This window comes from Pseudorca crassidens, chromosome 18 (assembly GCF_039906515.1).
Source record: "Pseudorca crassidens isolate mPseCra1 chromosome 18, mPseCra1.hap1, whole genome shotgun sequence".
In the NCBI taxonomy this organism is placed as follows: Eukaryota; Metazoa; Chordata; class Mammalia; order Artiodactyla; family Delphinidae; genus Pseudorca; species Pseudorca crassidens.
In genome coordinates, this window is record NC_090313.1 from 1,603,425 (window position 1) to 1,630,858 (window position 27,434).

Here is a 27,434-nt window from a genome sequence, read left to right on the forward strand (position 1 = left end):
GCCACCTGCTCGGGCCCTGAGGTTGTTGCGATTTCAATGGTACTTTCTGGGAGGGCTGGGAGGGCTCCTGACCCCGTCCAGGATGTGAGGCTGGGACCTCCCTCCTGAGCCCCCGGGGGCTTCCTCGGCCCCTCCCACAGCCTCTGTGCCCTGGAGCACCGGCGGCTCTCATCAGGCTTCATCTGGCGAGCCGAACCCTCTCGACAGCCTCCCCCTGCCCCCGGGCGCCCGATACCCTCATCACTGTCACGAGCTGAGGCCCAGGTCCTAGGAAGGGGTTGAGTCCTCCCCTGGGCCCGGCCCCCCCGACTCCACGGCGTGCACCTCCTCTTCCCACCCCTCTGCCAGGTCCGGAGCTGCTCGCCGGCACTGTCACCAGCCCACTGGACGGGGTGCTAAGGGAGCGGGACCTGGACCTGCGCTACTGCACAGCAGGTGCTGCGGGATGAGGGCCTGGGCCCGCAGCCTCGCAGCTGCCTGGCAACTCCTCTTCACGCTTCCAAACTCAGCTCCTAGTCACCCCACGGACCCATGACCCAGCTTCAATACATCAAGTCCCAGGCATGATGTCACTGCATGTCTAAGTATTTCAGAACACAGCTAACAGACAAGGACTCTTCTAGAAAACGGGTCTACTGTACCATCTCACACCTAAAAAAAAGTCAACAGTATGATAATCCTTCCAATGCAGACGTCTCTTAAAATTATTTCCTGGAGATTAATTCCCAGGAGTGGAAATAATAATAATGATTACAATAAGGTAGCAGCAGCTAACACTGGGTGCTTACTAGCTAGTTAACTGTTCTAGGCTCAACAAAGATCAAAGACCTAAATATAATTAAAACTACAAAGCTCTTAGAAGAAAACATAGGCACAAATTTTCGTGACCTTGGATTTGGCAATAGTTTTTTAGATACGACCAAAAGTACAAGTAACAGAAAAAAACAGATTAAGTGGACTTCATCAAAATTAAAAACTTTTATGCAGAGGACACTATCAAGAAAACAAAAAAACTCACAGAAGATATCTGCAAGTCACATGTCTGATAAGGATCTAATGTCTGGAACACAGAAAGAACTCTCACCACTTAAAAGACAGAAAACACAATTAAAAAATGGGCAGACAACTGAATAAATAAATGTAACAGAATTAACAGACGAGTAATAAACCTTTTGAATTAAAAAACAAAAATGGGCAGAGGACTTGAATAGACAATTCTCCAAAGAAGGTCTACAAATAGCCAATAAGCACATGGCAAGATGCTCCACGTCATCAGTCACCAGGCAAAAGCAAGTCTGACCAAAATGAGACACCGATTCCTACCAAGATGGCTATGTCATAAAAAATGAAAAGTAACAAATACTGGTGAGGAGGTGTGGAAATTGGAACCCCTGTGAGTTGCTGATGGGAACGTAAAATGGCGTAGGTGCTATGAAAAATGGTGGTAGTTTGTCAAAAAAGTTGAACAATTATCACATGAACCAGCAATTCTACTCCTAGGGATAGACCCCAAAAAGCCGACAACGCGTAATCAAACACGGCACACTCATGTTCACAGCAGCATCGTTCACGACAGCCAGAAGGTGGAAATAGCCCACATGCCCATCGATGGATGGATACACGAAGGTGGTCCATGTACCCGACGGAGCGTGATTCAGCCTTAAATTGGCATGAAGATGCCACACGCGACAGCGTGGATGAACCCTGAGGACATGATGCTTAGTGAGAGAAGCCCAACCGAAAAGGCCACACAACGTACGATCTCATTTATAGCAAACGTCTAGAACAAGTAGATCCAGAACAAGTAGATCAGTGGTTGCCTAAGTCTGTGATGTGGAGAGAGAGGGGAGAGGGAGAGGGAGAGAGGGGAGAGAGGGGAGAGAGGGGAGAGAGGGGAGAGAGGGGAGAGAGGGGAGAGAGGGGAGAGAGGGGAGAGAGGGGAGAGAGGGGAGAGAGGGGAGAGAGGGGAGAGAGGGGAGAGAGGGGAGAGAGGGGAGAGAGAGGGGAGAGAGGGGAGAGAGGGCAGAGGGCAGAGAGAGGAGAGGAGAGAGGAGAGGAGGAGGAGGAGGAGGAGGAGGAGGAGGGGGGAGAGAGAGAGAGAGAGAGAGAGAGAGAGAGAGAGTGTGTGTGTGTGTGTGTAGTGGGGATGGGGGATGGGAGGGACTGCATACTGGGTCAGGGCTTCTGTTTGGGATAATGGGAAAGTTCTGAACTTTCCATAACTTAATGCCACTGAGCTGTACACAAAACTGTAGGTGTATTTTACCAAGTACGAGTATTTGGTAAGCCCCAAACACCTTTTGCTAGAAGACCAAGGTTCTCAAGAGTGTAGGGGTCCATGCTGAAGCACAGGAGCTAGGAGAGCCCCCGCAAGCCAGAGGTGGGGTAATCTCAGCATCAAATAGGTAAGAATCCAGGAGTGCACACTGACAGAGACGGAGGAAAAATAAGTAAATTCGTGGGGCAGAGGGGAAGGCTCGTCCTAGGAAGAGGATGCCAACTTCTAAACAGAGAGAAACGGGAGATGGGACGGGATCACTACTTGTAGGTGAGCATGGACCCGGGCAAGTGAGTCTGATGGGGATTAAGAGGTTCACATCGCCCTCGAATTCTCCCCACAAGTTATTTGATAACTACAAACCGGCTGACACCTTAACCAGGTGAGCACAGGTATCATCATCACCAGGGGAAAAGGAACAGCGTGCGGCCCTGGCCCAGGGACCGAGAAGACTGCGGCGGGACCTGCACGGCCGGCGTCTAACCCGCCAGCAAGCCAGGAGCCTGTGAGAGCCACCTGCAGTCCCAAAAGGGCTGCGTTGTGAGGGAGAAGGAAGGGGGTGCTGCTGCCCCCGCTGAAGGGGACTGCAGACACGGTTGCGGGCGACGTGGGGGCCTGGGCTGGGCCTGGCAACCAGGGAAAACGCCACGCGGGACGCGGCTGAGACGCTGACAAAATCGGAGTATGGCGACATGCAGGATGGGGGCGGAACATCCACGTCAACTCTCTGCACTTGGCAGTGTCCTCTGGTTCTATTCCCAGGAAACTCCCTCTAACGTACTGTGATTAAAGGACATGATGCTACCTACTCTCAAGTGGATCAGGAAACAACGCACATTATGGGGAGTGTGATGGGCACGGCTGGCGGCGCTACGGAGTGGTGGAGGGTACTGGGAACCCTGAACCGTTCTTGCAAATTCCTCTAAGCCTGAATTGTTTGGCGTTTTTTTTTTTAAATTTTTGAAGTTTATTTTTATACAGCAGGTTCTTATTAGTTATCCATTTTATACACATCGGTGTATACATGTCAATCCCAATCTCCCAGTTCATCACACCACCACCCCAACCCCCTGCTGCTTTCCCCCTTTGGTGTCCATACGTTTGTTCTCTACATCTGTGTCTACTTCTGCCCTGCAAACTGGTTCATCTGTACCATTCTTCTAGGTTCCACATATATGCGTTAACATACGATATTTGTTTTTCTCTTTCTGACTTACTTCACTCCGCATGACAGTCTCTAGAGCCATCCACATCTCTACAAATGACCCAATTTTGTTCCTTTTTATGTCTGAGTAATATTCCATTGTATACATGTACCGCATCTTCTTTATCCATTTGTCTGTTGATGGGCATTTAGGTTGCTTCCATGCCATGGCTATTGTAAATAGTGCTGCAATGAACATTGGGGTGCATGTACCTTTTTGAATTATGGTTTTCTCTGGGTATATGCCCAGTAGTGGGATTGCTAGGTCATATGGTAGTTCTATTTTTAGTTTTTTAAGGAACCTCCATACTGTTCTCCATAGTGACTGTATCGATTTACATTCCCACCAACAGCGCAAGAGGGTTCCCTTTTCTCCACACCCTCTCCAGCATTTGTTGTTTGTAGATTTTCTGATGATGCCCATTCTAACTGGTGTGAGGCGATATCTCATTGTAGTTTTGATTTGCATTTCTCTAATAATTAGTGATGTTGAGCAGCTTTTCATGTGCCTCTTGGCCGTCTGTATGTCATCTTGGGAGAAATGTCTATTTAGGTCTTCTGCCCATTTTTGGATTGGGTTGTTCGTTTTTTTAATATTGAGGTGCATGAGCTGTTTATATATTTTGGAGATTAATCCTTTGTCCATTGATTCGCTTGCAAATATTTTCTCCCATCCTGAGGGTTGTCTTTTCGTCTTGTTTGTAGTTTCCTTTGCTTTGCAAAAGCTTTAAAGTATCATTAGGTCCAATTTGTTTATTCTTGTTTTTATTTCCATTACTCTAGGAGGTGGATCAAAAAAGATCTTGCTGTGATTTATGTCAAAGAGTGTTCTTCCTATGTTTTCTTCTAGGAGTTCTCTAGTGCCCGGTCTTACATTTAGGTCTCTAATCCATTTTGAGTTTACTTTTGTGTATGGTGTTAGGGAGTGTTCTAATTTCATTCTTTCACATGTAGCTGTCCAGTTTTCCCAGCACCGCTTATTGAAGAGACTGTCTTTTCTCCATTGTATACCCTTGCCTCCTTTTGTCATAGATTAGTTGACCATAGGTGTGTAGGTTTATCTCTGGGCTTTCTAACCTGTTCCATTGATCTATATTTCTGTTATTGTGCCAGCACCATATTGTCTTGATTACTGTAGATTTGTAGTATAGTCTGAAGTCAGGGAGTCTGATTCCTCCAGCTCCGGTTTTTTCCCCTCAAGATTGCTTTGGCTATTTGGGGTCTTTTGGGTCTCCACACAAATTTTAAGATTTTTTGTTCTAGTTCTGTAAAAAAATGCCACTGGTAATTTGTTAGGGATTGCACTGAATCTGTAGGTTGCTTTGGGTAGTATAGTCATTTTCACAGTATTGATTCTTTCAATCCAAGAACATGGCATATCTCTCCATCTGTTTGTGTCATCTTTGATTTCTTTCATCAGTGTCAGTTTTCTGAGTACAGGTCTTTTATTTCCTTAGGTAGGTTTATTCCTAGGTATTTTATTCTTTTTGTTGCATTGGTGAATGGGACTGTTTCCTTAATTTCTCTTTCTGATTTTTCGTTGTCAGTGTATAGGAATGCAAGAGATTTCTGTGCCTTAATTTTGTATCCTGCAAACTTACCAAATTCATTGATTAGCTCTAGGAGTTTTCTGGTGGCATCTTTAGGATTCTCTATGTATAGTATCATGTAATCTGCAAATAGTGACAGTTTTACTTCTTCTTTTCCAACTTGTATGCCTTTTCTTTTTCTTCTCTGATTGCCAAGGCTAGGACTTCCAAAACTATGTTGAATAGTGGCAACAGTGGACATCCTTGTCTTGTTCCTGATCTTAGAGGAAATGGTTTCAGTTTTTCACCACTGAGAATGATGCTGGCTGTGGGTTTGTTGTATATGGCCTTTATTATGTTGAGGTGAGTTCCCTCTATGCCCACTTTCTGGAGGGTGTTTATCATAAATGGGTGTTGAATTCTGTCAAAAGCTTTTTCTGCATCTATTGAGATGATCATATGGTATTTATTCTTCAATTTGTTAATATGGTGTATCACTTGATTGATTTGCGTATATTGAAGAATACTGGCATCCCTGGGATAAATTCCACTTGATCGTGGTGTACGATCCTTTTAATGTGTTGTTGGATTCTGTTTGCTAGTATTTTGTTGAGGATTTCTGCATGTATAATTCATCAGTGATACTGATCTGTAATTTTCTCTTTTTGTAGTACGTTTGCCTGGTGTTGGTATCAGGGTGATGGTGGCCTCATAGAATGAGTTTGGGAGTGTTCCTTCCTCTGCAATTTTTTGGAAGAGTTTGAGAAGGATGGGTGTTAGCTCTTCTTTAAATGTTTGACAGAATTCACCTGTGAAGCCACCTGGTCCTGGACTTTTGTTTGTTGGGAGATTTTTAATCACAGTTTCAATTTCATTACTTGTGACTGATCTGTTCATATTTTCTATTTCTTCCTAGTTCAGTCTTAGAAGGTTATACCTTTCTAAGAATTTGTCCATTTCTTCCAGGTTGTCCATTTTATTGGCACAGAGCTGCCTGTAGTAGTCTCTTATGATGCTTTATATTTCTGCGGTGTCCATTGTAACTTCTCCTTTTTAATTTCTAATTTTATTGATTTGCGTCCTCTTCCTCTTTTTCCTTTTTGTTTTTATTTTATTTACTTATTTATGGCTGCACTGGGTCTTCGTTGCTGCACACGGGCTTTCTCTAGTTGCGGCGAGCGGGGGCTACCCTTTGTTGCGGTGCGCATGCTTCTCATCGCGGTGGCTTCTCTCATTGTGGAGCACAGGCTCTAGGCACGCGGGCTTCAATAGTTGTGGCATGTGGGTTCTAGAGTGCAGGCTCAGTAGTTGTGGCGCATGGGCTTAGTTGCTCCACGGCATGTGGGATCTTCCCGGACCAGGACTCGCACCTGTGACCCCTGCATTGGCTGGCGGATTCTTAACCACTGCACCACCAGGGAAGTCTCGCTCCCTCTTTTTCTTGGTGAGTCTGGCTAAAGGTTTAGCAATTTTGTTTATCTTCTCAGAGAACCAGCTTTTAGTTCTACTGATCTTTGCTATTGTTTTCTTTGTTTCTATTTCATTTCTTTCTGCTCTGATCTTTATGATTTCTTTCCTTCTGCTAACTTCAGGGTTTTTTAGTTCCTCTTTCTCTAGTTCCTTTAGGTGTAAGGTTAGGTTGTTTATTTGAGATTTTTCTTGTTTCTTGAGGTAGGCTTGTATTGCTATAAACTTCCCTCTTAGAACTGCTTTTGCTGCATCCCATAGGTTTTGGATCGGCGTGTTTTCATTGTCATTTGTCTCTAGGTAATTTCTGATTTCCTCTTTGATTTCTTCAGTGATCTCCTGGTTATTTAGTAACGTATTGTTTAGCCTCCATGTGTTTGTGATTTTTAAGTTTTTTTCCCTGTAACTGATTTCTAATTTCAGAGCGTTGTGGTCAGAAAAGATGCTTGACATGATTTTGATTTTCTTAAATTTACCAAAGATTGATTTATGATCCAAGATGTGATCTATCCTGGAGAACGATCCATGTGCACTTGAGAAGAAAGTGTAATCTGCCGTTTTTGGATGAAATGTCCTATAAATATCAATTAAATCTATCTGGTCTATTGTGTCATTTAAAGCTTGTGTTTCCTTATTAATTTTCTGTCTGGATGGTGTAGGTGATGTGTTAAAGTCCCCCACTATTCTTGTGTTACTGTTGATTTCCTCTTTTACAGCTGTTAGCAGTTGCCTTACGTATTGAGGTGCTCCTATGTTGGGTGCATATATAATTGTTAAATCTTCTTGGATTGATCCCTTGATCATTATGTAGTGTCCTTCCCTGTCTCTTGTAACATTCTTTAAAGTCTATTTCATCTGATACGAGTATTGCTACTCCAGCTTTCTTTTGATTTCCATTTGCATAGAATATCTTTCTCCATCCCCTCACTTTCAGTCTGTATGTGTCCCTAGGTCTGAAGTGGGTCTCTTGCAGACAGCATATATATGGGTCTTGTTTTCGTATGCATTCAGCGAGCCTGTGTCTTTTGGTTGGAGCATTTAATCCATTCATGTTTAAGGTAATTATTGATACATATGTGCCTATGACCATTTTCTTAATTCCTATGGGTTTGTTTTTGTAGGTCCTTTTCTTCTCTTGTGTTTCCCACCTAGAGAAGTTCCTTTAGCATTTGTTGTAGAGCTGGTTTGGTGGTGCTGAATTCTCTTAGCTTTTGCTTGTCTGTGAAACTTTTGATTTCTCCATCGAATCTGAATGAGATCCTTGCTGGGTAGAGTAATCTTGGTTGTAGGTTCTTCCCTTTCATCACTTTAAATATGTCATGCCACTCCCTTCTGGCTTGTAGAGTTTCTGCTGAGAAATCAGCTGTTAACCTTATGGGAGTTCCCTTGTATATTAGTTGTCGTTTTTCCCTTGCTGCTTTCAATAATTTTTCTTTGTCTTTAATTTTTGCCAATTTGATTTTTATGTGTCTTGTCATGTTTCTCCTTGGGTTTATCCTGTATGGGACTCTCTGTGCTTCCTGGACTTGGGTGGCTATTTCCTTTCCCATGTTAGGGAAGTTTTTGACTATAATCTCTTCAAATATTTTCTCAGGTCCTTTTTCTCTCTCTTCTCCTTCTGGGACCCCTATAATGTGAATGTTGTTGCATTTAATGTTGTCCCAGAGGTCTCTTAGGCTGTCTTCATCTCTTTTCATTCTTTTTTCTTTATTCTGTTCCGTGGCAGTGAATTCCACCATTCTGTCTTCCAGGTCACTTATCTGTTCTTCTGCCTCAGTTATTCTGCTATTGATTCCTTCTAGTGTATTTTTCATTTCAGTTATTGTATTGTTCATCTCTGTTTGTTTGTTCTTTAATTCTTCTAGGTCTTTGTTAAACATTTCTTGCATCTTCTCAATCTTTGCCTCCATTCTTTTTCCAAGGTCCTGGATCATCTTCACTATCATTATTCTGAATTCTTTTTCTGGAAGGCTGCCTACCTCCACTTCATTTAGTTGTTTCTCTGGGGTTTTATCTTGTTCCTTCATCTGGTACAAAGTCCTCTGCCTTTTCATTTTGTCTACCTTTCTGTGCATGTGGTCTTCCTTCCGCAGGCTGCAGAACTGTAGTTCTTCTTGCTTCTGCTGTCTGCCCTCTGGTGGATGAGGCTCTCTCAGCCTGAACTATTTTGATACAACTGAACAGACCTGCAGCACCATGAGTGGGGTACGCCCGGGGGGAGGAGGTAAGGGGTGTCTTCTGGCGAAGGTGACTGGGAAGACAAGTGTCTCCCAGATGGTGGGGGGGTGTGGTGGTTTTCTGCAGAAGAGGTTCCACTGGGAGGGTCACACCTGGGCCCAGGAGCAAGAGAGAACCGGGTGCGTGTGGCGTGCCTCAGAGTCTTCCATCGGGTGGAGAGATTCAGGGAGGGAGGGCCGAGCCCATGGCTGTGGAGGTCCCTTGGGGCAAGCGGACACATAGGCTGGAGGCTGAGTGGGGCATGTGCGCAAGGGGAAGGAAGCGGAGGGGGCTTCCAGAGAACATCAGCATTCAGGATGGAGGGAAGGGAAAAAAGAGAAGAAAACCACAAAGGCAACTGACTAGTGGGGTCAGAAACAGAAGAACAGCCAAGGAAAGATACTGTCTTGAAAACAGGAAGAAGGGCTCCAAGAGGCAGTGCTCTGCCCCGGCTCCCAGGGTCCAGGGCTCCATGCCCAGCTCTCTTCCTGGAGGCCTGGCACCAGCCAGCTGGAGCCCTGACCAGCGGTCCAGGTGCTGCTTCCTTCTCTGCATGTTCCGTGCCCGAGCCCAGGGTTCTCCCCAGTACCCGCACGTCCCCAGAGAACCAGAGTGATGGCCGGCACACACACTATCCCCTGCCCCTCGCGGGACCCTGGCACTGTCTACAACGGGCGGGAGGGACAGCCAGACAAGGAGGCCCATGGCTCCGCATGCAGGAACTTTTTTAAAAAGCGCCTGTGCCAGCACCTTCTTCACGGGTGGCCGGTGGACACGGAGACAAAAAGCGTCTACTGCGAACACTGTTGAGACAGAGACGACTGGGGTTTTGACCAAGTGCGTGATTTAAACACTCCTTGAAAGAGAGCACATCTGTGCCGGCATGGGTGCTACAAGGGGGAGGTCCGTGGGGCTCTGGAGCACCAGTACATGAATAACAAAGGGCATTCGGGCTTTAAAACGCTTACCTCTGGAGTTAGATGTACTTCCATGGGGGTGTATGTCGGCCAGTATCCCATCGTAAGTATGTTCACTGTCAGGTCTATAGAGCCTGGGTCACTTTGATTCTGCATATACTAAAAATAAAGAAAATCAGGACAGAATGATTACTTTAGAATATCAACAAAAAGAATTAATTCATTAAAAAGTAAATGGTGTCATTTTCAAAGTACAGTTTACCTTGTGTTTTCATTTATTTTAGTCCCTGGAACATATTTCACCAAAACCACACACCCTGTTCTAAAGTCACTAGAAATGTTTTCTCTTCTTTAGTCAAATAAGGATCATTAAAATCATTTAAGTCAAATTTTTAGTGTGCAATTTTAGGGATTATTTTCCCTTTTTCTTTTTTTGGCTATACTGCACAGCTCGCGGGATCTTCGTTCCCCAACCAGGGACTGAACCTGGGCCCTTGGCGGTGAAAGAGTGGAGTCTTAACCACTGGACTGCCAGGGAATTCCCAGGGATTATTTTTCTTTTTCATTTTGAAGTTAAGTTTTTTGAATATGTGCGATGTTAACGGTGTAATTTTTAAGGACGAGGATTCTACACAATTCACACACTTATGTACATAATTGACATAATCATTTCTCACAATTTAAAATAGGATACTTTTTAAAAAGCTGTTTTACTTGACAAGAACACAACTTGCCTGCTTGAAATGAACCATGATGTCCTTAGAGAGCTCCATGTCCTTGAACATGCCTTCCAGCTTGCTGGTGAAAGCAGCCCCACACTCTGGACACAAGCGGACTGCAGGTGAGCATCCTGGGAGAACACCCATGGGGCACCAAGCCCCACCCCCGCCCCCCGCGCTCACCGTGCTTCAGCTTCGACAGCATAGACTTTTCAGCATCAACGGAGGCACTTTTTCCAACGAGGAGTCTTTTTGCTAAATCTTTCTTATAAAATGCCTCAAAGACATCTTTACCTATTTATGAGCAAGTGAGGACAACGTTAAGTCATTAGATAGCCACCATGCAAATGTTCACCTCGACAGCTGAGACAGCCGGAGGGGCGTCCACCCTGACGCCAGCCAGCTCTACCCACTGAATCCCCACAAACACCTCACTCAGTTCGTGGCAGCCGTCACCCTAGTCCCTGTGGTAACAGGGAAGCGGACACATTCCTGTTTTTCTCAACAGAAGATGGGGCCGGACTACAGACGCTCTGTGGACACCGTGTCCTCTGTGCCTGGCGGTGAGGAGATGCCGCGAGCCCCGCTCACCGTGAATGAACCGGAATAGGATCATGATCTTGTCCAGGATCCTCTCCAGCTCCTCGTCCGTTGCTTCCTTATTACCTGCTCTCAATTTTGAATCAACGTGCTTTGCTGTAAGAGGTTCAATTATTTGAAAAATAAGTATTCTTTATATAATACATATTCTAAATAGATGAAGGAAGAGATTTGATTTCTCCACATAAAAACTGAACAGTAACACTCTGGAACCTTTCCAAAATGACATTATTATGAGATAAAAAGGCAAACACCTGATTTTCTAAGATCTGTACTTTCAGGGCACCGAGAACAAACACTTTGATCCCATGCTGGGGCTCATGACACATGAGTGCTCCAGAAATTGCAGTACCCCATCTTCAAGATGTGCTGTGATACATCCGGGTGAGACTTTCTCAAGAGAAAGCACTCTTCTCAGGGCTGACAATGCAGGGACAGAGCAGTTCTGCTTGGGCTTCTTGTTTCTGAGATACATGAACCCACCATGACCTGGCTTAAGGAAGGCAGAACCCAAGTTCCCAAGAGTCTGAAACCATCTTTAGAGAAATCGCAGTCCATAAAGTGGTTCAAAGGCTAAATTAAATTGCCTTTAAACTTCTCCTCTTGTTGCTTTTTTCCCCTTATCATTCTTTATTACGAAATATTCTGAACACACACAGAAGTAGTCACTGGCACAGTGAACCCCATGTTCCCACCACACGTTTTCAACAACCCTCAACAGAGCCCAAGTCTGCATCATGCCTCCCCTGCCCTTTGCCTCCTGTCAGTCTCAAAAAAAAAAATTAAAAAAATTTACTCACTAATGAAATTCTGTGAATCCTAAAATATTTTGATATTATCATGAAATAATTATATAAAGTGGTAATTTAAAACCTGTTTCATCTTAAAATATGCTATCTCCTAAGATGTCAATTTTACCGTACTTTAATACTGACCGGAGGATACAAAGATAGTGACTAAATAGCATCTCCTGTTAAGTATTATCTAGAGATTGATAGTTATCCTCATAACCTCGTGACGTTCATATGTAACAAACCTCAATCCAATTTCTGAGCAGAAATCACTGGCTTGTAGTCGACATAGAGAATCAGGGCTCATCCTTACAAAAACAGCTCTGGAGCTGTGAGTAGTACAAACTAGGATAAATCTTTATGTCCCTTCCTCTCTTATGATGTCAAGCTCCACTTCCTTACAAAATCACAACTACATTCACCCTTATGCAAGTACCACGCACTTACATATGTATCTAATACACCTATAAGCACACACCTGTGTGCATGGTTTTTTGGGAAGGTGTGTCCTGTTAAGGCATGTGCCCTGCCCTCCCCATACGGAGGCTGAACCTTTGGGAAACAATCTACTGGAGTTCTGCTTTATCCCCTGTTAAGAAAAGGATAGAAGCATGTGTTTCTACCGATCAGCTCTGCAGGTTTGTTTGGCCTCTTGTTGATGAACGATTCGAAGGACTCCTTCATCAGGTTGATGAACTTCTCGTTCCTCTGGAAGCACACTTCTATCACGTGGTCTACTCGGTCCTTGAAATCCAGCAGGTCCTGCACCATATCTTTATCTTTTTCAGGATTGATAACAATTGTTGTCCCAAAAGTCTGCAAAAACATACCCCAAGTCATCAACAGGTTTCTGATACAACACAATTTTTCTCCTGCTATCAAACAATCATGATAGTTTTATATAAATTAATCACTCCTGGTGTTAAACACTAAATAGTTTCAAAAGTTCCACAAATTTAGTCCACCTTCTAAAAATTAAGTGGATATGCAACTAATGCTTTAGGGTTACAATTCTGCTTCTGGAAGAATTTATCAATTACTGGGGAAATGTCTGTTGCTTTCTGAAGAAAAAATTTTAATTATAAATTCCTCAAATAGAAAGTAATCCCCTTAACCTGATACACCTATTTGGACTTCCTGACTATAGTTTTCTTTCCCCTTCACTTCTAACCGTGGGTGGTTTAGAGCCTGGTTTTTAGCCTGTATTTTTAATTTAAAGATGCTATTTAAACATTACTAAAAGTCTGTGCGTGACAACAACAGTTCACTATCTGATGAAAAACTACCAGCTGAAGAGACGCTGAACACAACCGTGGTTCAATGTAAGACACGTCTTCACAGGAAACACACACAGTTGCACGTCAAAGGTGCCCGTGGAGGCTGATCGCTGGTGAAAAGGTACAAATGACGTGGCATAAAGACCTTCTGGAGAGGGACAGGGCATGACCAGCAGGGGCAGGAGGGACTCAGTCTTCACTCTGTACCCTTTCACACTGACAGGATTTTAAAATAATGTACATAAGACCACGACACGAGGGTCAGCTTTATTTTGTGAGGGAACACTGTGCTGTCACGGCGTAACTGCTTATCATTAGTGGACCCTCAGAACCGTGTTCACACACTGACTTTTCCTGCCGAGAATGGACACTGCAAAGGTGAACTCCTGTGTTCAGCACCTGTTCCTGTTCTCTCAGGACTACTGGTCGGCAAAACCCTAAATCTCCACTGGCCTTTCTTAACATAAAGCTCCAGTGCTGACCCAGCGTGAGTCGCTTATGCCTTTCAGCTCAATGCAACCGCACAAAATCCTGGGGGCATGTGTGCGTGCTTGCGTGTGTGCGTGTGTCCAAGCTGGCCACATGCAGACCAACATGTGACTTCAGGTCTGATTATTTCCTTTATCTTTTTCCTCAGCTGAATTTTCCCTGTGACAGTCACAGATTCACGTGCAGCAGAAACAGTGGTGATGTCCTCGCACACTAAGCCTCGTCTCCCCGACGGTGCCCTGTGGGAAGCTACTGAGAAGCGCCCCAGCCAGGACACTGGCCTTGACACAGCCCACCCATCCCACCCCGACGGGTCGCAGTGTTCGCCTGTAGCTCCCTGTGTGTGCGTCGCCTGGGCAGGCATCACCTGTGTGTGTCATCTACACCCACGGCCAAGAGGACAAGCAGTCAGCACCACAAGGATCTCTCCTGTTGCCTTTTGATAACCATACACACACGCACATGCACGCATACACACGCAGAAACCCGCAAGCACATGCTTACATAGTAAATCCTGGATTTCTAGGAAACAAAGTAGCATACACACCCACCTGACATACCAAAATACGTGAGAGTTCCCACTGAGCAAAGGCATGAGATCACGTTTATACAGTAGATTCACAAAAACAACTTCTGAAAATCTCAATTGTAGAACTCAGCTAGTATCGGGTTGGCCAAAAGGTTCGTTCAGTTTCTTCTGCAAGATGGCTCTAGTAGCGCTTAGCTGCCTTTAACTTCATTCAAAACAATTTTGTTAGACTGTATTGTGACAGCTGTCACATCAGTGTGCATTTAAAAAAAGACATCAAAATTGGTGAATCTCTGTGTAGTCATTTTAATACTGAAGATGGAAGAAAAAACAACATTCTCGGCATATTGTGCTTTATTATTTCAAGAAAGGTAAAAACGCAACTGAAGCACAAAAAAGATCTGTGCAGTGCATGGAGAAGGCGCTGTGACTGAGCGAACGCGTCGGAAGTGGTTTGCGAAGTTCTGTGCTGGATATTGCTCGCTGGACGAGGCTCCGGTCGAGTAGGCCAGTTCAAGCTGATAGCGATCAAACCGAGACATTCATTGAGAACAGTCAATGTTACACCACGGGGTAGAGAGCCAAAATGCTCAGACTCTCCAAATCAAGCACTGAACGTCATGCGCACCAGCGTGGTTATGTTCATCGCTTTGATGTTTGGGTTCCACGTAAGTTAAGCGAAGAAAACCTACTGGATGGTATTTCCGCAGATAATTCTCTACTGAAACGTTCTGTTTTTAAAACAAATCGTGACGGGCGATGCAAAGTGGATACTGTACAGTAATGAGTGGATACTGTACAGTAAAGAGATCGTGGGGCAAGTGAAATGGACCACCACCAACCACACCAAAGGCCAGTCTTCATCCAAAAAAGGTGATGTTGTGTGTGGGGTGGGATTGGAAGGGAGTCCTCTATTATGAGCTCCTTCCGGAAAACCAAACGATTAATTCCAACAGGTACTGCTCCCAATGAGACCAACTGAAAGCAGCACTCGATGAAAAGTGTCTGGAATTAGTCAACAGAAAACACATAATCTTCCATTAGGATAACGCAAGACCATATGTTTCTATGATGACCAGGCAAAAACTGTTACAGCTTGGCTGGGAAGTTCTGATTCATCCACCGTATCGCCAGACACTGCATCTTCAGATATCCATTTATTTCAGTCTTTACAAAATTCTCTTAATGAAAAAAAATGCAATTCCCTGGAAGACAGTGAAAGGCACCTGAACAGTTCTCTGCTGAAAAAGGTAAAAAGTTTTGGGACGACGGAATTATGAAGTTGCCTGAAAAATGGCAGAAGGTAGTGGAACAAAACAGTGAATAAGTTGTTCAATAAAGTTCTTGGTGAAAATGAAAAATGTGTCTTTTATTTCTACTTGAAAACCGAAGGAACTTTTTGGCCAACCCAACACTTACACTGACGACAAATGGCCAAATGGCAGCTTTTAAAATGTGTTTACACCCAGACGGTATTCATCCCTCAAACTCCTGTGCATGGGGGACCTGGAGGGACATGTGTGATGCTGGCCCCACGCCCGTCCCTCACAGAGCCCGACCGATGGCCACGCACCTTGATATACTCGCTCCAGTGCTGCAGCAGCGCCTGCTGGCCGCCCCGCACGCGGCTGAACAGCTGGTACATCTGAGTGAGGTCAGGCACTCTGTTCTCATCCAACAGGTGGTCCAGCCCTGAGATCACACGGCAATGTTAGCTCGGCACGGCGGGCGGGACGGCGGCACGAGCAAAAGCTAGGCTGGGCTGGGGCTCGCGGCACACAAGGCCCCCGCGGACGCGGAAACCCAGGGGTCGGCTGGTTCCTAGGCGGGCAAGGCCCCGTGACGCAGCCCAGCAGGCGAGTCTGGTCCCCTGAGCACCACGCTGGGAGGTGTAGTCCCCACTCCTTCCCCGCACGGAGGCCCCTTATTTGGCCACTGCAGCAAAGGTCCGAAGAACGCTCACACCAACTCTCTGACCTGGGAGCTTTACGACCCCAAATCACTTCTGATTTAGTCCATCAGCCAGAAAGTATATCTGCCTAAGATAACCTATCAAATCTAATCTTTTAGTTGACTTATTTTATTCACCTGTATAATAAATTGTGGAAGGAAAACATGTATTGTTTATCAGATACTTGGAGGTGCTTAACAGCATTTTTTTAGGTCTTTACTATTTCAGGTTTTAACAAAGATTTACAAAGATTTTCTAAAACCACCACAGCCAGAGAGCTTCGTGAAGGACGCTCTAACCACCTGCTTTCTGGTAACTGTGGGGAGGCAGTGAGGTTAGAGCGGAGAAGCTGTGAGCCAGTCACGTGACTGCAGCCTCAGCTTCGGCTGTGAATCAGGCACCGTCCACACGTCAAAGACACACAAACACGTAGGCTGTGCCGACGGACCCTGAGCAAGGCTCTAAATGTCTGTATTTCTCTCAATTACGATTTGATCTACTGATGCAGATAACTTATTCTACAACTGATCTACTGAAACGCTGAATGATGACTTAAAAATTCAAAAATTATAGCTTTTAATTTTTAAAATGCCTTTAATAAAATTTAGACTATACTCTTACATATATATAATTTTCCATTTTCTTGAAATAATTTTGCTTATCAAAATACACACTGAAACGATTCATCCAAATTTCTACTGTCTACTTGAAGTTCCCTTTTCTTCTAAAAGTGACTCCTTTTTAATAAACACCTAGTATGAAATCGGAGGACACTTGTTTCAGGTGGACAGTAAATCGAGGCTCCATCCACGTGGAAACGTACCAGTGTGTGGGCTCCAGTGTGATGTGAGCAGGAGACACCAGATTCGCACCCTGGCCCTTGGCTTTCAGGCCGTGATCTAAGGCACTAGTGTCTCGCTGTAAACTGGGGCTGTTCTAGGACCAGAAGGCATTTACATGAAGTACAGCAGATGCTCACGAACACTAATTCTCTCCTTTTGGCTTCATTCTGGTTTCACTTGGAAGCCCCATGTTTAGTGTCTCATTAGAGATAATATTACCGTCTGGCAAAGCAGACCCCAACCAGATGCACTTGGGGGCTATTGGGCCTTCCCCAAATTAGACTTCAAGGTTTCCAATACCTTGAAACAGATCCCGTGGCTCCAAAATGACTTTCAAGCACAACACTAAATGCTATAAAAAGCAACACCAAGCACTAAAGTGTGCAAGGCTAGACTGTGCTCATTACAGTGAGGGTGGGAGTGGAAACGTCACGTCACCTCTAACAGCACGGCGCTAAAACCGCACCGTCAGCCGCGTGCCGAGCTGGCCTGGTCCGCCTCTGTCCTGGGGCCGTGGCGCCAGCAGCTCATCTGCCGCAGAGCCGCACGCAGGGCAGGGATGCAGCCCGCGGGCGCCCCCGGCCCGTCGGACCGCGCGTGTCCACACCTGCGGGTCAGTGCCCAGGAGGGACGTCCCCGTACAGGATGGGGCCTGTGAGCACAGCCCAGGCCGTCTGCCGGCCAGAGGGCCTCTCGCAACCAACCTCTCAGCCTGGATAGGACTTCACGTGATTTTAGCTTAAACCGTGGTTCTTACGGGCGCCTTTCACTATTGCGTGTAATCAGTTTTCCCCTTAAGGGCTAATGTCCATCATTTTTCCAATGATTTTAGTGCCTGTCTTCTTACAACAACAAGTGTCCTCGCGTGCTTACAATGCTCCGCTAACTCTCTTAGCAAATCAAGGACGAGCAATCAGTGCAGAGACACAGAGCTGGGAAAACCTACCTTTCTGCAGAATCGCTGTTAAATGTTCTCCTAACAGCTGCTTCTCCACACAGGCAATCAGTGGTTTCCTGGGAAGTAAACAGAGGCGTGTCAGGAAGGAAGTACAGGGGAGAGCCTGTCGGCTGTGGAGGACGGGGACCCCCATCCACGCAGCTGAGCCCAAGTCAGCACACGCCCAGCCATCGCCGACGCCGACACAGACTCAGGTCACCAGGGCCCCGGGAGAGGCGGACAGCAGCGGAAGGGAGGCACCCTCGCCCACCGCACCTGGGGACGACCCGGGCGGGCTGCCCGCGACCCTGCCCTGCCCGGGTCCCACAGACGGTCTCCTGCACCCACAGCTGCCCCTCTGCCCTCACTTCTTCCTGCCTGTCTTCCCCCAGGACCACTCTTCAAAATCTGACTTCTCAGAGCGGCCGCGAGAATGTCCTGCAGGACACATAGCTGCCACTCCTCCCCCATCGCCCCTGCTCGCTCAGCTCTTCTTTTAGGAGCTCAGAGCCCCCACTTCGCTCCCAGGGGTATTGACCTCGGCCTTCATTTTGAGGAATTTTTCACCGCACCACCTCAGGTGAACCTCAGGGCGACCCCAGAGGCAGGCGCGGCAGGCACTCGGGCTCCGGGCATGGAGGGCCCAGAGGTGTGGCCTGCACCGACACCCGCAGCGCCCGTCCCGAGGGTAGCGGCGTGCACGGGCGAGGCGGGAAGGGGCGCCCGGAGCGCAGCCCGTAGGCTGCCGCGGCTCCTTACCTGCGCCACCTCCCTCCTGTTTCTCCGAAAACCGTTTCTCACTCTGTGACCTTTGAATCGCCCGACACCACAGGAGCCACCTCGGGCAGCGCCCCTCGAAACCCTAACCTGAGGGGGGCCACCCTCTGCTCTGCTTAACTCTCAGACACTCCTAAGCAAGACTGGGGAAGGGGCAGTTATAACACAGCATCTACACACCGGAGCCCGGGGAGGAGGGGCCGAGGGGCCCGGCACCACCGGGCGCTGCACACAGTCTCCTCCACCCCCCCGCCCCCTCCCACCCTCGTGGACCCCGCTTCGGCCCGACGGCACCGCACCTCCAGCGCCAGGTGTCTGACAGCAGCCTCACCTCTGCTTCACGACCCTCTATTTTCCACGTTCTCAAGCTGTCACATCCTGTCCCTTTCTTTCATCCTGCCTGGCCCCTCCCCCCACCCCCGGGAGTCACCACGTTCTGCACGTTTTAGCACTTTCCCTCTTAAAAACATCTCTCTTTTCCGTCTCTCACGTTTCTGCTCTAATCTTCCTCACTTGAATAAATATTATGTGCCTGACGCAGACATTCACAAAACCTGCCCTTGTACTTTTCCCTAGCTACACAATGACCTCAGGTTTAGAGGAAAAAAAAAAAATTGGATGAAAAGAGAAGGGACAAGTTACTTCCCTGGTGGTCCAGTGGTTAAAAATCCACCTTCCAACACAGGGGGCGCGGGTTCGATCCCTGGTCGGGGAACTAAGATCCCACGTGCCGCAGGGCAACTAAGCCCGTGGGCCACAACTACTGAGCCCGGGCATCACAATTACAGAGCCCACGCGCTCTGGAGCCTGCGCACCGCAACTAGAGAGAAGCCCGCATGCTGCAACAAAAGATCCTGCATACCACAACTAAGACCCGACGTAACCAAAGATAAATATAATAAGTAAACATTAAAAGAAAAAATAATGTGACTGAGTACTATAAGGAAAAATTACAGCTATATCAGATGTCCAACAAAACTTTACAACCGAAATTGCCTATACTCGATGATACCTCATTAACATAAACTTCTATAAATTTATTACACATTTATAACATAAACTATAAACTGTCTATAAGAAGATACCAAGTATCTCAGCCTGAATCACTCCCTTTGGACGCTAACTCACCACAGGCCACCAGTCAGTGTGACTTACACGTGCTGAGTAATCACAGACAACAAGCAAACTGTCCCAGGAGCAGAATACGTTCAGGTTCAGAGAGCAGCGAGTGAGTCTACAAGACGCTGCGGGTCACGGAGCTGAGCGCGGGAGTGGTACTCACTGTGTGCTGTGGTCTAGATACGTGATCACGCGGTCACCCTCCTCCCCCAGGCGCTTACTCACATGGTTCAGGTACTCCGGAACCTTCCAAACACAACATTTAAACACATCAGCAACAAAAACCTTCATGTTACCCAAGAAGCTGAAATACTGTTTTCCTTATTTAAGAAAAAAAAGCAGACAGTACATTCAGGCCCAAACATTAACGGAGTACCAGGAGCAGGGGTGCTGAGGAGGGGGAGGGAGATACACGGCAGGAGGCTTCCCTCAGCCCCATCCTGGAGACTGAAGGTAACGTCTGGAATGGGGGCAGGCAGCACGGCACCCCCCAGCCCACGCTTGGCGGGGTCGGCAAACGCCAAGCAACAGGCTGTTCCTCTGAGGCCCCAAAGAGAGTGGCTGCAGGAGATCTCAAAACACACTCTGAGTTTCCAGGGGTGAAGGGTCACCTGCCTGCACAGCAAAGGCCCCATGACAGGGGTTGCTGAGGCTCTGGCCAGGGGGCGGCAGCCAGGCCAGTCTCCGGCTCCCCCTCCTGTGATGGTCCCGAGGGGCTTCCTGCTGAGCTGGGCTCTGATACCCGAGAAACCAGCTATCAAGTTTTTGGGTTCTCATTACTACTAAACACATGGTTTTTTCCAGTGGCTTTTTGGGTAATCTTTTCAATGCCTCACAGAGATGAAAATTTGTAACATGTCAGGTTTCTCTTTCATGTTTAAGAATTATCTTTTAAACTCTTGTTTCAGCTTGAGTTTCTTTATGTATTTTAGAAGCTATTTCACTAGCTTTTTTTTGCTGGGGGCGGGGGACAATAGAAGGGTTTCTAAATTAGGAGAAAAAAATTAAGCCCTTAATAAACTCACAAAGAAGCTCATCACTGGAATTTAAACTAGGTTGTAACTTTCGGAAGATTTTCAGTGAGATGTTTGCCAGCGTGAAGAGACAAACATTTAGAAATCACACTTAGATGCACATCTATGAAAATGAAATAAGGCAATTCAGAAACATTTCGTTGTCTCACCTCTCTTTCTTGCATTAACCTTTGGCCTTCTGCAGCATATAAACAATTAGTTTCTTCCAAAAATTTCAGTTCAAATGAATCTTTATACACCTAAAAAATGAGCAGGATTAACGACCAATTACAGCGAAGAAACCTAGCTCTCAGCTTGAAGTGCTGGTGCAGCCCCACGTTGAGGGCGCACGGCTGCCGTGACCTGTGCCCGTGACAAGCTGCCTGGGCCCGCCCAGCCCCCCTGCTCTGCCCAGGGTGCTCCCAGGCCCCGGCCGCCTCCGGGTGAGTGCCAGTCGAGTCATTCCCCTCCCATACTTGCACCAATACCCTAACGGTGTCAGTTCCGACACCGACATCGTGGCCACCTCGTCGCCCGGGTGCAGCGCCGCCCTCACAGGCTGTGAGGACGCGCGGGGCCCACCTGGAGGTCGGACAGCATGCCCAGCAGGCCCCGCAGCAGGCTGCGGTCCACGGCCTCCCCGCTCCGCTCCCGCTTGATCAGCAGCAGGATGCCGTCGATGGTCTTTGTCTGAACCATTTTATCACTAATAATATGGTTTCTGAATAGTTCTAATCCCATATCCCTGTACAAACAGAGAAGACAAGACTGTTTTAGTTTCACTTCTTAGAAGTTCTGGGTGAAGCTCCAGCTACACTATGAATATCACCCCCAAGCTACTGACTTGCTAACTCTCTGGTCCGGGTGTCAAGAACTCCTTTTTTAAAAAAGTTTTCCTTCTTGACAGTCTGGTGTGCCTTCTATTTCTTTCCTCATCAATGCTGCCTGTTTCCTGCATGGGTCAGTGGGCTTCCGCCGTCCTGCCCGGGAGCCCTGGGACCCTCCGCCTGCCCTGCTCCCATCCTCCAGCTGCGCCTCCCGTGTGGCCCTGGCCACAGGACGACAGAACTGAGGGTGCAAACCAGAGTCCATCGCACTCCCTCAGCCCGCTCCCTCCCGATTCAGCACGCTGTGCCCTCTCGCCACCTCTAAGCCCCGTCCTGTAAAGTCGCTTCCTTTTCTAGCTTCCTGGCCGTCCGTTCACTCTGACCCAGGGCGGTGCGATTTCTCCTTCTACCACCGGGAAACCGCTTGTCTTTGTTTACCGTAACCCACGCGTGGGGCGGCTGGGGCCCTCTCTCCCACGTGATCCCATGTCCCCTCTGCTCCTCTGTCCTAAGGGCTTCAGCACCTCCTGACTGACTCCATCCTTAGAGCAGCTCCATGAGGGATGACCGTCCTCCAGATGGAGAAACCGAGGCAGAGATTACAAGGAGCTTGCTGTGCCCAGCTTGTCAGGCTCCAGAGTCTAAACGTAGTTTACAACGTAACCCTGCTGTCTAACCTGGAGGCACTGCCCAGAGCGTGAAGCCTACCAGCCCCCGTCCACTGCAGCAGGCAGGGAAGCAAGTGTGCTCGTGCAGGACGGCAGGGATCGCTGTGAGGGTGCGTGAGAAACTTGGGTGTGCAGTGGAGCCCCGGCCTGAGCTTTGCAGAGTCCGTGGGAGCGGCCCACTAGCTGAGATGGGAGGAGGTGGGGAGAGGAAGCCTGCTGTGCCCAGGCGCGCCGGGGGAGGAGGAAGCCGCGGGCACATCCTGGTGGCTTTGCTGGAGCCTGAGCTGAGAGTGCGGCTTCAGAAGAAGGTCCTGCGGCAGCAGCCGCGCTGCCTCAGTTTCTCCATCTGGAGGACAGTCATCCCTCATGGAGTCAGTCAGGGGGTGCCGAAGCCCTGAGGACAGAGCCCCGCACAGAGGAGGAGCTCTGTGACTTCCTGTCATCATCAGCTTTTCCAAACTGATTGTTTCTCTGAGTAACGACGATCTGTCCTGCAGAGGTTCGTGGGTGTCTAGTAAGAGGCGTGCAGGAGTCGGGGCTGAGAGGACAGAGGAGCAGAGGGGACATGGGATCACGTGGGAGAGAGGGCCCCAGCCGCCCCACGCGTGGGTTACAGGAAACAAAGACAAGCGGTTTCCCGGTGGTAGAAGGAGAAATCGCACCGCCCTGGGTCAGAGTGAACGGACGGCCAGGAAGCTAGAAAAGGAAGCGACTTTACAGGACGGGGCTTAGAGGTGGCGAGAGGGCACAGCGTGCTGAATCGGGAGGGAACGTCCACGTGGGCACAGGCCAGGAGGACCGAGGGCGAGACCACAGACAGGCCCTGTCACCAAGGCTGAGCTGCTCGGGGACGACGCTGGAAGTCGGGGACCAGCGACCCAGGGCAACGTGGGCACAGGGTTTCCGACTCACACTGCCCCGAGCAGATGGAAGCCAACGCCCTGTGCCCGGCCCATCGGCAGAGTACCGGGGGGCGCCATCAGAGAGTGACCGGCTCCCCAGCCTTTCCCAGAGCAGAGGTGGAAGAGGTGACAGAAACCGACTTCACGAGGCACCTCCGTGCCCACAGGAGAACGTGCTGCACTGGCGGCTGCCGGCTCGGCGGCTGCCCCTCGTGGTGACAGACACTTCCGGGCCAAGAGCCACTGAGGGGCAGGCCTGCGTGCCAGCGACCCTGGCCAACACAGAGGGCCACAGACAGACGGTCGGGCACGTGTCATCAAATCAACCATCGGAGACACAGGTCGGCCGCAGCCTCAGCCACAGACCAGGACGGGGGACACTCACCAGATGGAAGGAAGCATGGAATTCTGAAGCACGTAAGTACGATCCAGAAACAGGAAGATGCTTCTGATCATGATCTGGAGGGCAAGAGGAGGACCTGACTTATTACGTACCTTACCGACAAAACATCCAACCCTGGCTGTCTCAAGTCTAACATGATTGCTTCTCAATGAAAAGATGCTTTTATCTTCAAGACCCTCATGATTGATTTTTCCCTGAATTTACATGTTCCCCATGGTGTTTGCTTTTCATCTCTTTTATCCAGAAAATCTGACTGGAGGGATTGTACAGCACTTCGCCTCAAAGATGCCTTTGAAATTCAGTCATTTCCTGACTGACGTGGTGAAACCTCCTTAGACTGGGAGATGCTCTAAGCTGAATTCTTCCAGCATTCCGGCTCGTTACGCTGGCATGAGGCTCTCAGCCACGTGTGTGTACTCGACTTGACTTTGCAGGCTCACGTGGTGGGCGGTGGCCCCGGGGCTCTCAGGGAGCGCCACAGACTGTGTCGTGGAGGTGTGCTTACACACGTAGAGAGAACCCTCCCGACACATTCACCTGTTTCTACCGTCCCCCGGTGCCTGGCCCAAGAGAGACTCATTCGTTGTCGCCTACTCACCTCAGTCAGGAAACCAAAGAATTCAACCTAGTTAGGGAAGCTATTGATACTATCTCTTCTCTCACTTACATAATTTTCAGCCAGGTCACCCTGAAAACTCATATATATAAAATCAAATTAGAATCAATATATCTACTAAATCTAAGCCTGGTTGTCTAGTTACAGTAAACTCCTGGGATTCAGGCTTGATTCTCAGGCATAAACTGAGATCAAGGAAAACTTCAGAGACCCACGGGGAATCACAGGCACCACGAGTCACCTGTGCGGTCGGCCCGAAGGCCAAGCTTGCAGCCAGCCCCACCCCAGAAGAGCAGGCCGTCCCCACTCTTCTCCAGCCACTGTCCAGCTCGGTCAGAGCTGGATGGCAGCACCTGACCTGAACAGAATTCCCCATCCCAGCTCCCAACCGGGCCCTGCCTTCCTTGGGGGTTGAGGGAAGATGGATGGGGCCACGCTTTGGTTAAAAAGAAAAACAAACAACACAGCTGGATGCAAAGGGGGCACAGACTCCCAGCTACTCAGATCTGCCTTCCGTCCAGCTGAGCCAGAGGCTGGAGGAAAAGACCCAAGAGGGCGTGTGCACTGAGACCCACTCAGGGAGCATGTTAGCAGGCTTACCATTTGTCTGCAGTGATCCTGCCAGCATGTGTTAATCTTCTTTAAAAATAAAACACTATCTAGCGAGTCTGTGCAGACCTGCTAAGGAAAACTTCAGAAACACCGGCCAATTTACTTGTTGCAATGTTTACCCCTTACTTTCCGTTCTCCTCGCCTCCGAGTCAGGCACGTTGCTTAGTGATCAGAATACTGAAAGGGCAGAAGCTCAGAAGCCACACAGGTGGTTTCCAGCCTCTGTGTCTCCCTGCCTACCTGTGATGAACCTGCCTGCACTCCCCTGCCTCCATCTCTTCCTGCCCCTCCCCGTTTCCCTTTCACCCCACTGCCCGTTGAGGCTTCGTGGGATGGGGGGTGGACCAAAGGCCCCGCCCCAAAGGGCAGCTCTGGAGATCCTGTCCCAGAGGCGAGAAAGCCAGCCACTATGAACAGCACCGGGGGACGGGCAGACGGAGGACAACGGCTGAGGGCCAATGGTCACTTCTGGTCGCACAGAGACGTACGTCACGTCTCATCCGTACGCCACGTGCACGACCTGACTTTCGGGACGCTGTTTACAGCAAAAGACACCTGGTGCGGGCTCCTAGGGAAAACCTCGCCAAGCACCCGGGCACTGCGTGCACAGGTTAATTGAAGCCCCACGGTCACAACGTCTACACCGCCTACAGCCCACACAGCACCCTCACACCCAGCCGCACGGCGCACCGTTACTCCCTTTGGACGGGTGTGCAGGCAGCTGGCGGAGGCAAGGACCCGGCCTCCAGGGCCTCAGCCCTGCTCCAGCCTGTCTCAGCTCCACGGCACCAGACACGGGGGCACCCCTCAGTGCGGCCCCTCGGCCGAGGTGCAGCAGGCGCGCGGCTCGGCACGGCTGCAAGGTTCCATGCAACATTCCGAGCACAGAGAGAGGAGGCAACACACAACAGCCCGTTTCTGGCGTGTGAAATCGGAAGGCGCTGGGGGCGCACTGACAACAGCCACAGGGGTCCCAGCCAAGCGCCTCACTCATTTTCTCAAGGGTCCGCTCCTAACTCAGGAACAGAGCGAGTCACAGCAAAGACCAAATAGTTGAAGGGTTAACAAGTAATTCTGGAAGAACCGTTACAACTGCTCACAGCTACAATGGCCCATGGGATCAGACCTTCCGCGAACAGTCTGAAAAAGCCTGCGTCGTAAGCACACGGAGGCAGGTGCCACCTCGGCAGCGGCCCGGCATCTCCAGTGCCCAGTGCTGAGCCGAGGCGCTCATCGCGTGGCGGCGCCCTGACTGGTCTCCGTGGCCAGCGGGGGCCAGCAAGGCTGCACAGGGTCAAGCCCACGCCAGCCAACCTGAGGCGCTGGGAGGCCTGGGGGCTGCGGCCAGGTGCGGCCCCACCCGGGGCAACCAAAGGTCCGGCATGATCTGGGCTGGCGAGGCCCAGAGCCGAGAGCCCCTGAGCCCAGCGCGAGCTGACCTGCAGAGCGCAGGCCAAGAGGCCGGGGTTGGTTCACGCGGCCAACTCTGTGGGAATTGGTTATAATCACAGAAAACTAACACAGATCTTTAAAAAACAAGAATAAAGAACCGCAGCACTCCAACCTTAAGGTGTTTTTCAGACTCTTCCTAAACGCTTCCAAACGGACTAGAGAAACGGACACTGACTTCAATCAGGTCAGCCAAGTAATTTAAACAGTGAAAACTCCACCAGAAACATCTGCTACGTTGGGTTATATGATACAAACGTGAGGTTTTGTTTCTATAAAGCTTTTGCTTTAATATTAAGGATACTCATTAGTTCTTTATCCTATTAATGTTCAGTTTCAAAAGATTTAGGTAATAAATAGGAACTTCACAAGCCAAAAAAAGGATATTCTCTAAACTGAAGGATTTGTGCTTGGACGTGGCCTTCACAGACCTGGCGCAGCTGCTGGTAGAGCACTGGGGAAACTTTGTGAGAACAAAGATTTTCAACAGCCTGAAAACAAAAGGGATAAATGAGTTATTCACTGTGAAAGACAAATTTGTTCTTTAAAAGCAACCTATCTGTACAAACAGCTCGAATCGTAACACAAAGCCACGCCCACATTTACGTAATCCACAAATAAGTTATCATGGTCAAGGGCAATTATCCCTGCAACGCCGGAATCCAGTAGAAGTTTGGCAAAAATGGTCCCTAACAACAGTGAACCTGGAGCGCAGATGGGATGGTGCCGCGCTGGCAGCCGCAGGACACCCAGGCCCCAGGTGGGCTGCTCACGATACTCGCAAGCTTCCCTCTTCAACAGCCCCTCAAACTGGCTGCACACCGTCCCCCGAGGACTCAAAAGCAGCTTGAGCCCCCGGGCCTGTGTCTGGATGACTCCTTAGTCTGAGGTGGAGCCACAGGAAGGTGTGTGAGTTGACCCTGACGATCGCCAACGTGAAATCAGAGCCGGAAATCCCTGCTCCAGACCCTGGTGACCACCCTCCAGTGGGGGGAGAACGACAGGAATTCCAGTTCCTTTCACGCTCATGAGTTTGATGATTCTGTCCCAAATAAGCTGAAGGAGCACGGGCCAAATCTGCCTCAAATTAATGCAGAAACAAGGTTTTGAGGCAGAAATATTTTTCATTAGCTGTTTTGATCCACATCAAAGGAATAATGCTTGTATATTCGTACCAGTTCTAATAAAATTTTCTTTCAAATCTCATGTACAAAATCAGCATCTGATTCAATCCAAATACGAAATATTATAAACAGAAATGTAGTTTTTCTACTGCCTATTTTAAAATACATGGGGGATAT

At 48.5% G+C, this 27,434-nt stretch overlaps 1 protein-coding gene across 3 annotated transcripts in view; it reads right to left on the reverse strand.

Annotated features, from left to right (window-relative positions):
* The window catches only part of CUL4A (cullin 4A), a 45,582-nt gene that overhangs the window by 7,979 nt on the left and 10,169 nt on the right, over nt 1-27,434 (reverse strand). For 2 of the 3 annotated variants that reach the window (XM_067713786.1, XM_067713785.1), the window contains exons 3-15: nt 26,520-26,624; nt 24,673-24,741; nt 23,439-23,512; nt 21,239-21,401; nt 20,827-20,916; nt 19,807-19,889; nt 17,757-17,824; nt 15,591-15,709; nt 12,346-12,538; nt 10,923-11,027; nt 10,515-10,625; nt 10,347-10,432; nt 9,664-9,771 (exon numbers count right to left, since the gene is read on the reverse strand). In XM_067713786.1, coding sequence (XP_067569887.1) covers nt 9,664-9,771; nt 10,347-10,432; nt 10,515-10,625; nt 10,923-11,027; nt 12,346-12,538; nt 15,591-15,709; nt 17,757-17,824; nt 19,807-19,889; nt 20,827-20,916; nt 21,239-21,401; nt 23,439-23,512; nt 24,673-24,741; nt 26,520-26,624 — 1,374 coding nt within the window. Of the gene's footprint in view, nt 1-9,663; nt 9,772-10,346; nt 10,433-10,514; nt 10,626-10,922; nt 11,028-12,345; nt 12,539-15,590; nt 15,710-17,756; nt 17,825-19,806; nt 19,890-20,826; nt 20,917-21,238; nt 21,402-23,438; nt 23,513-24,672; nt 24,742-26,437; nt 26,462-26,519; nt 26,625-27,434 lie in introns of those variants that run through there. The other variant, XM_067713787.1, reaches the window with a different exon arrangement.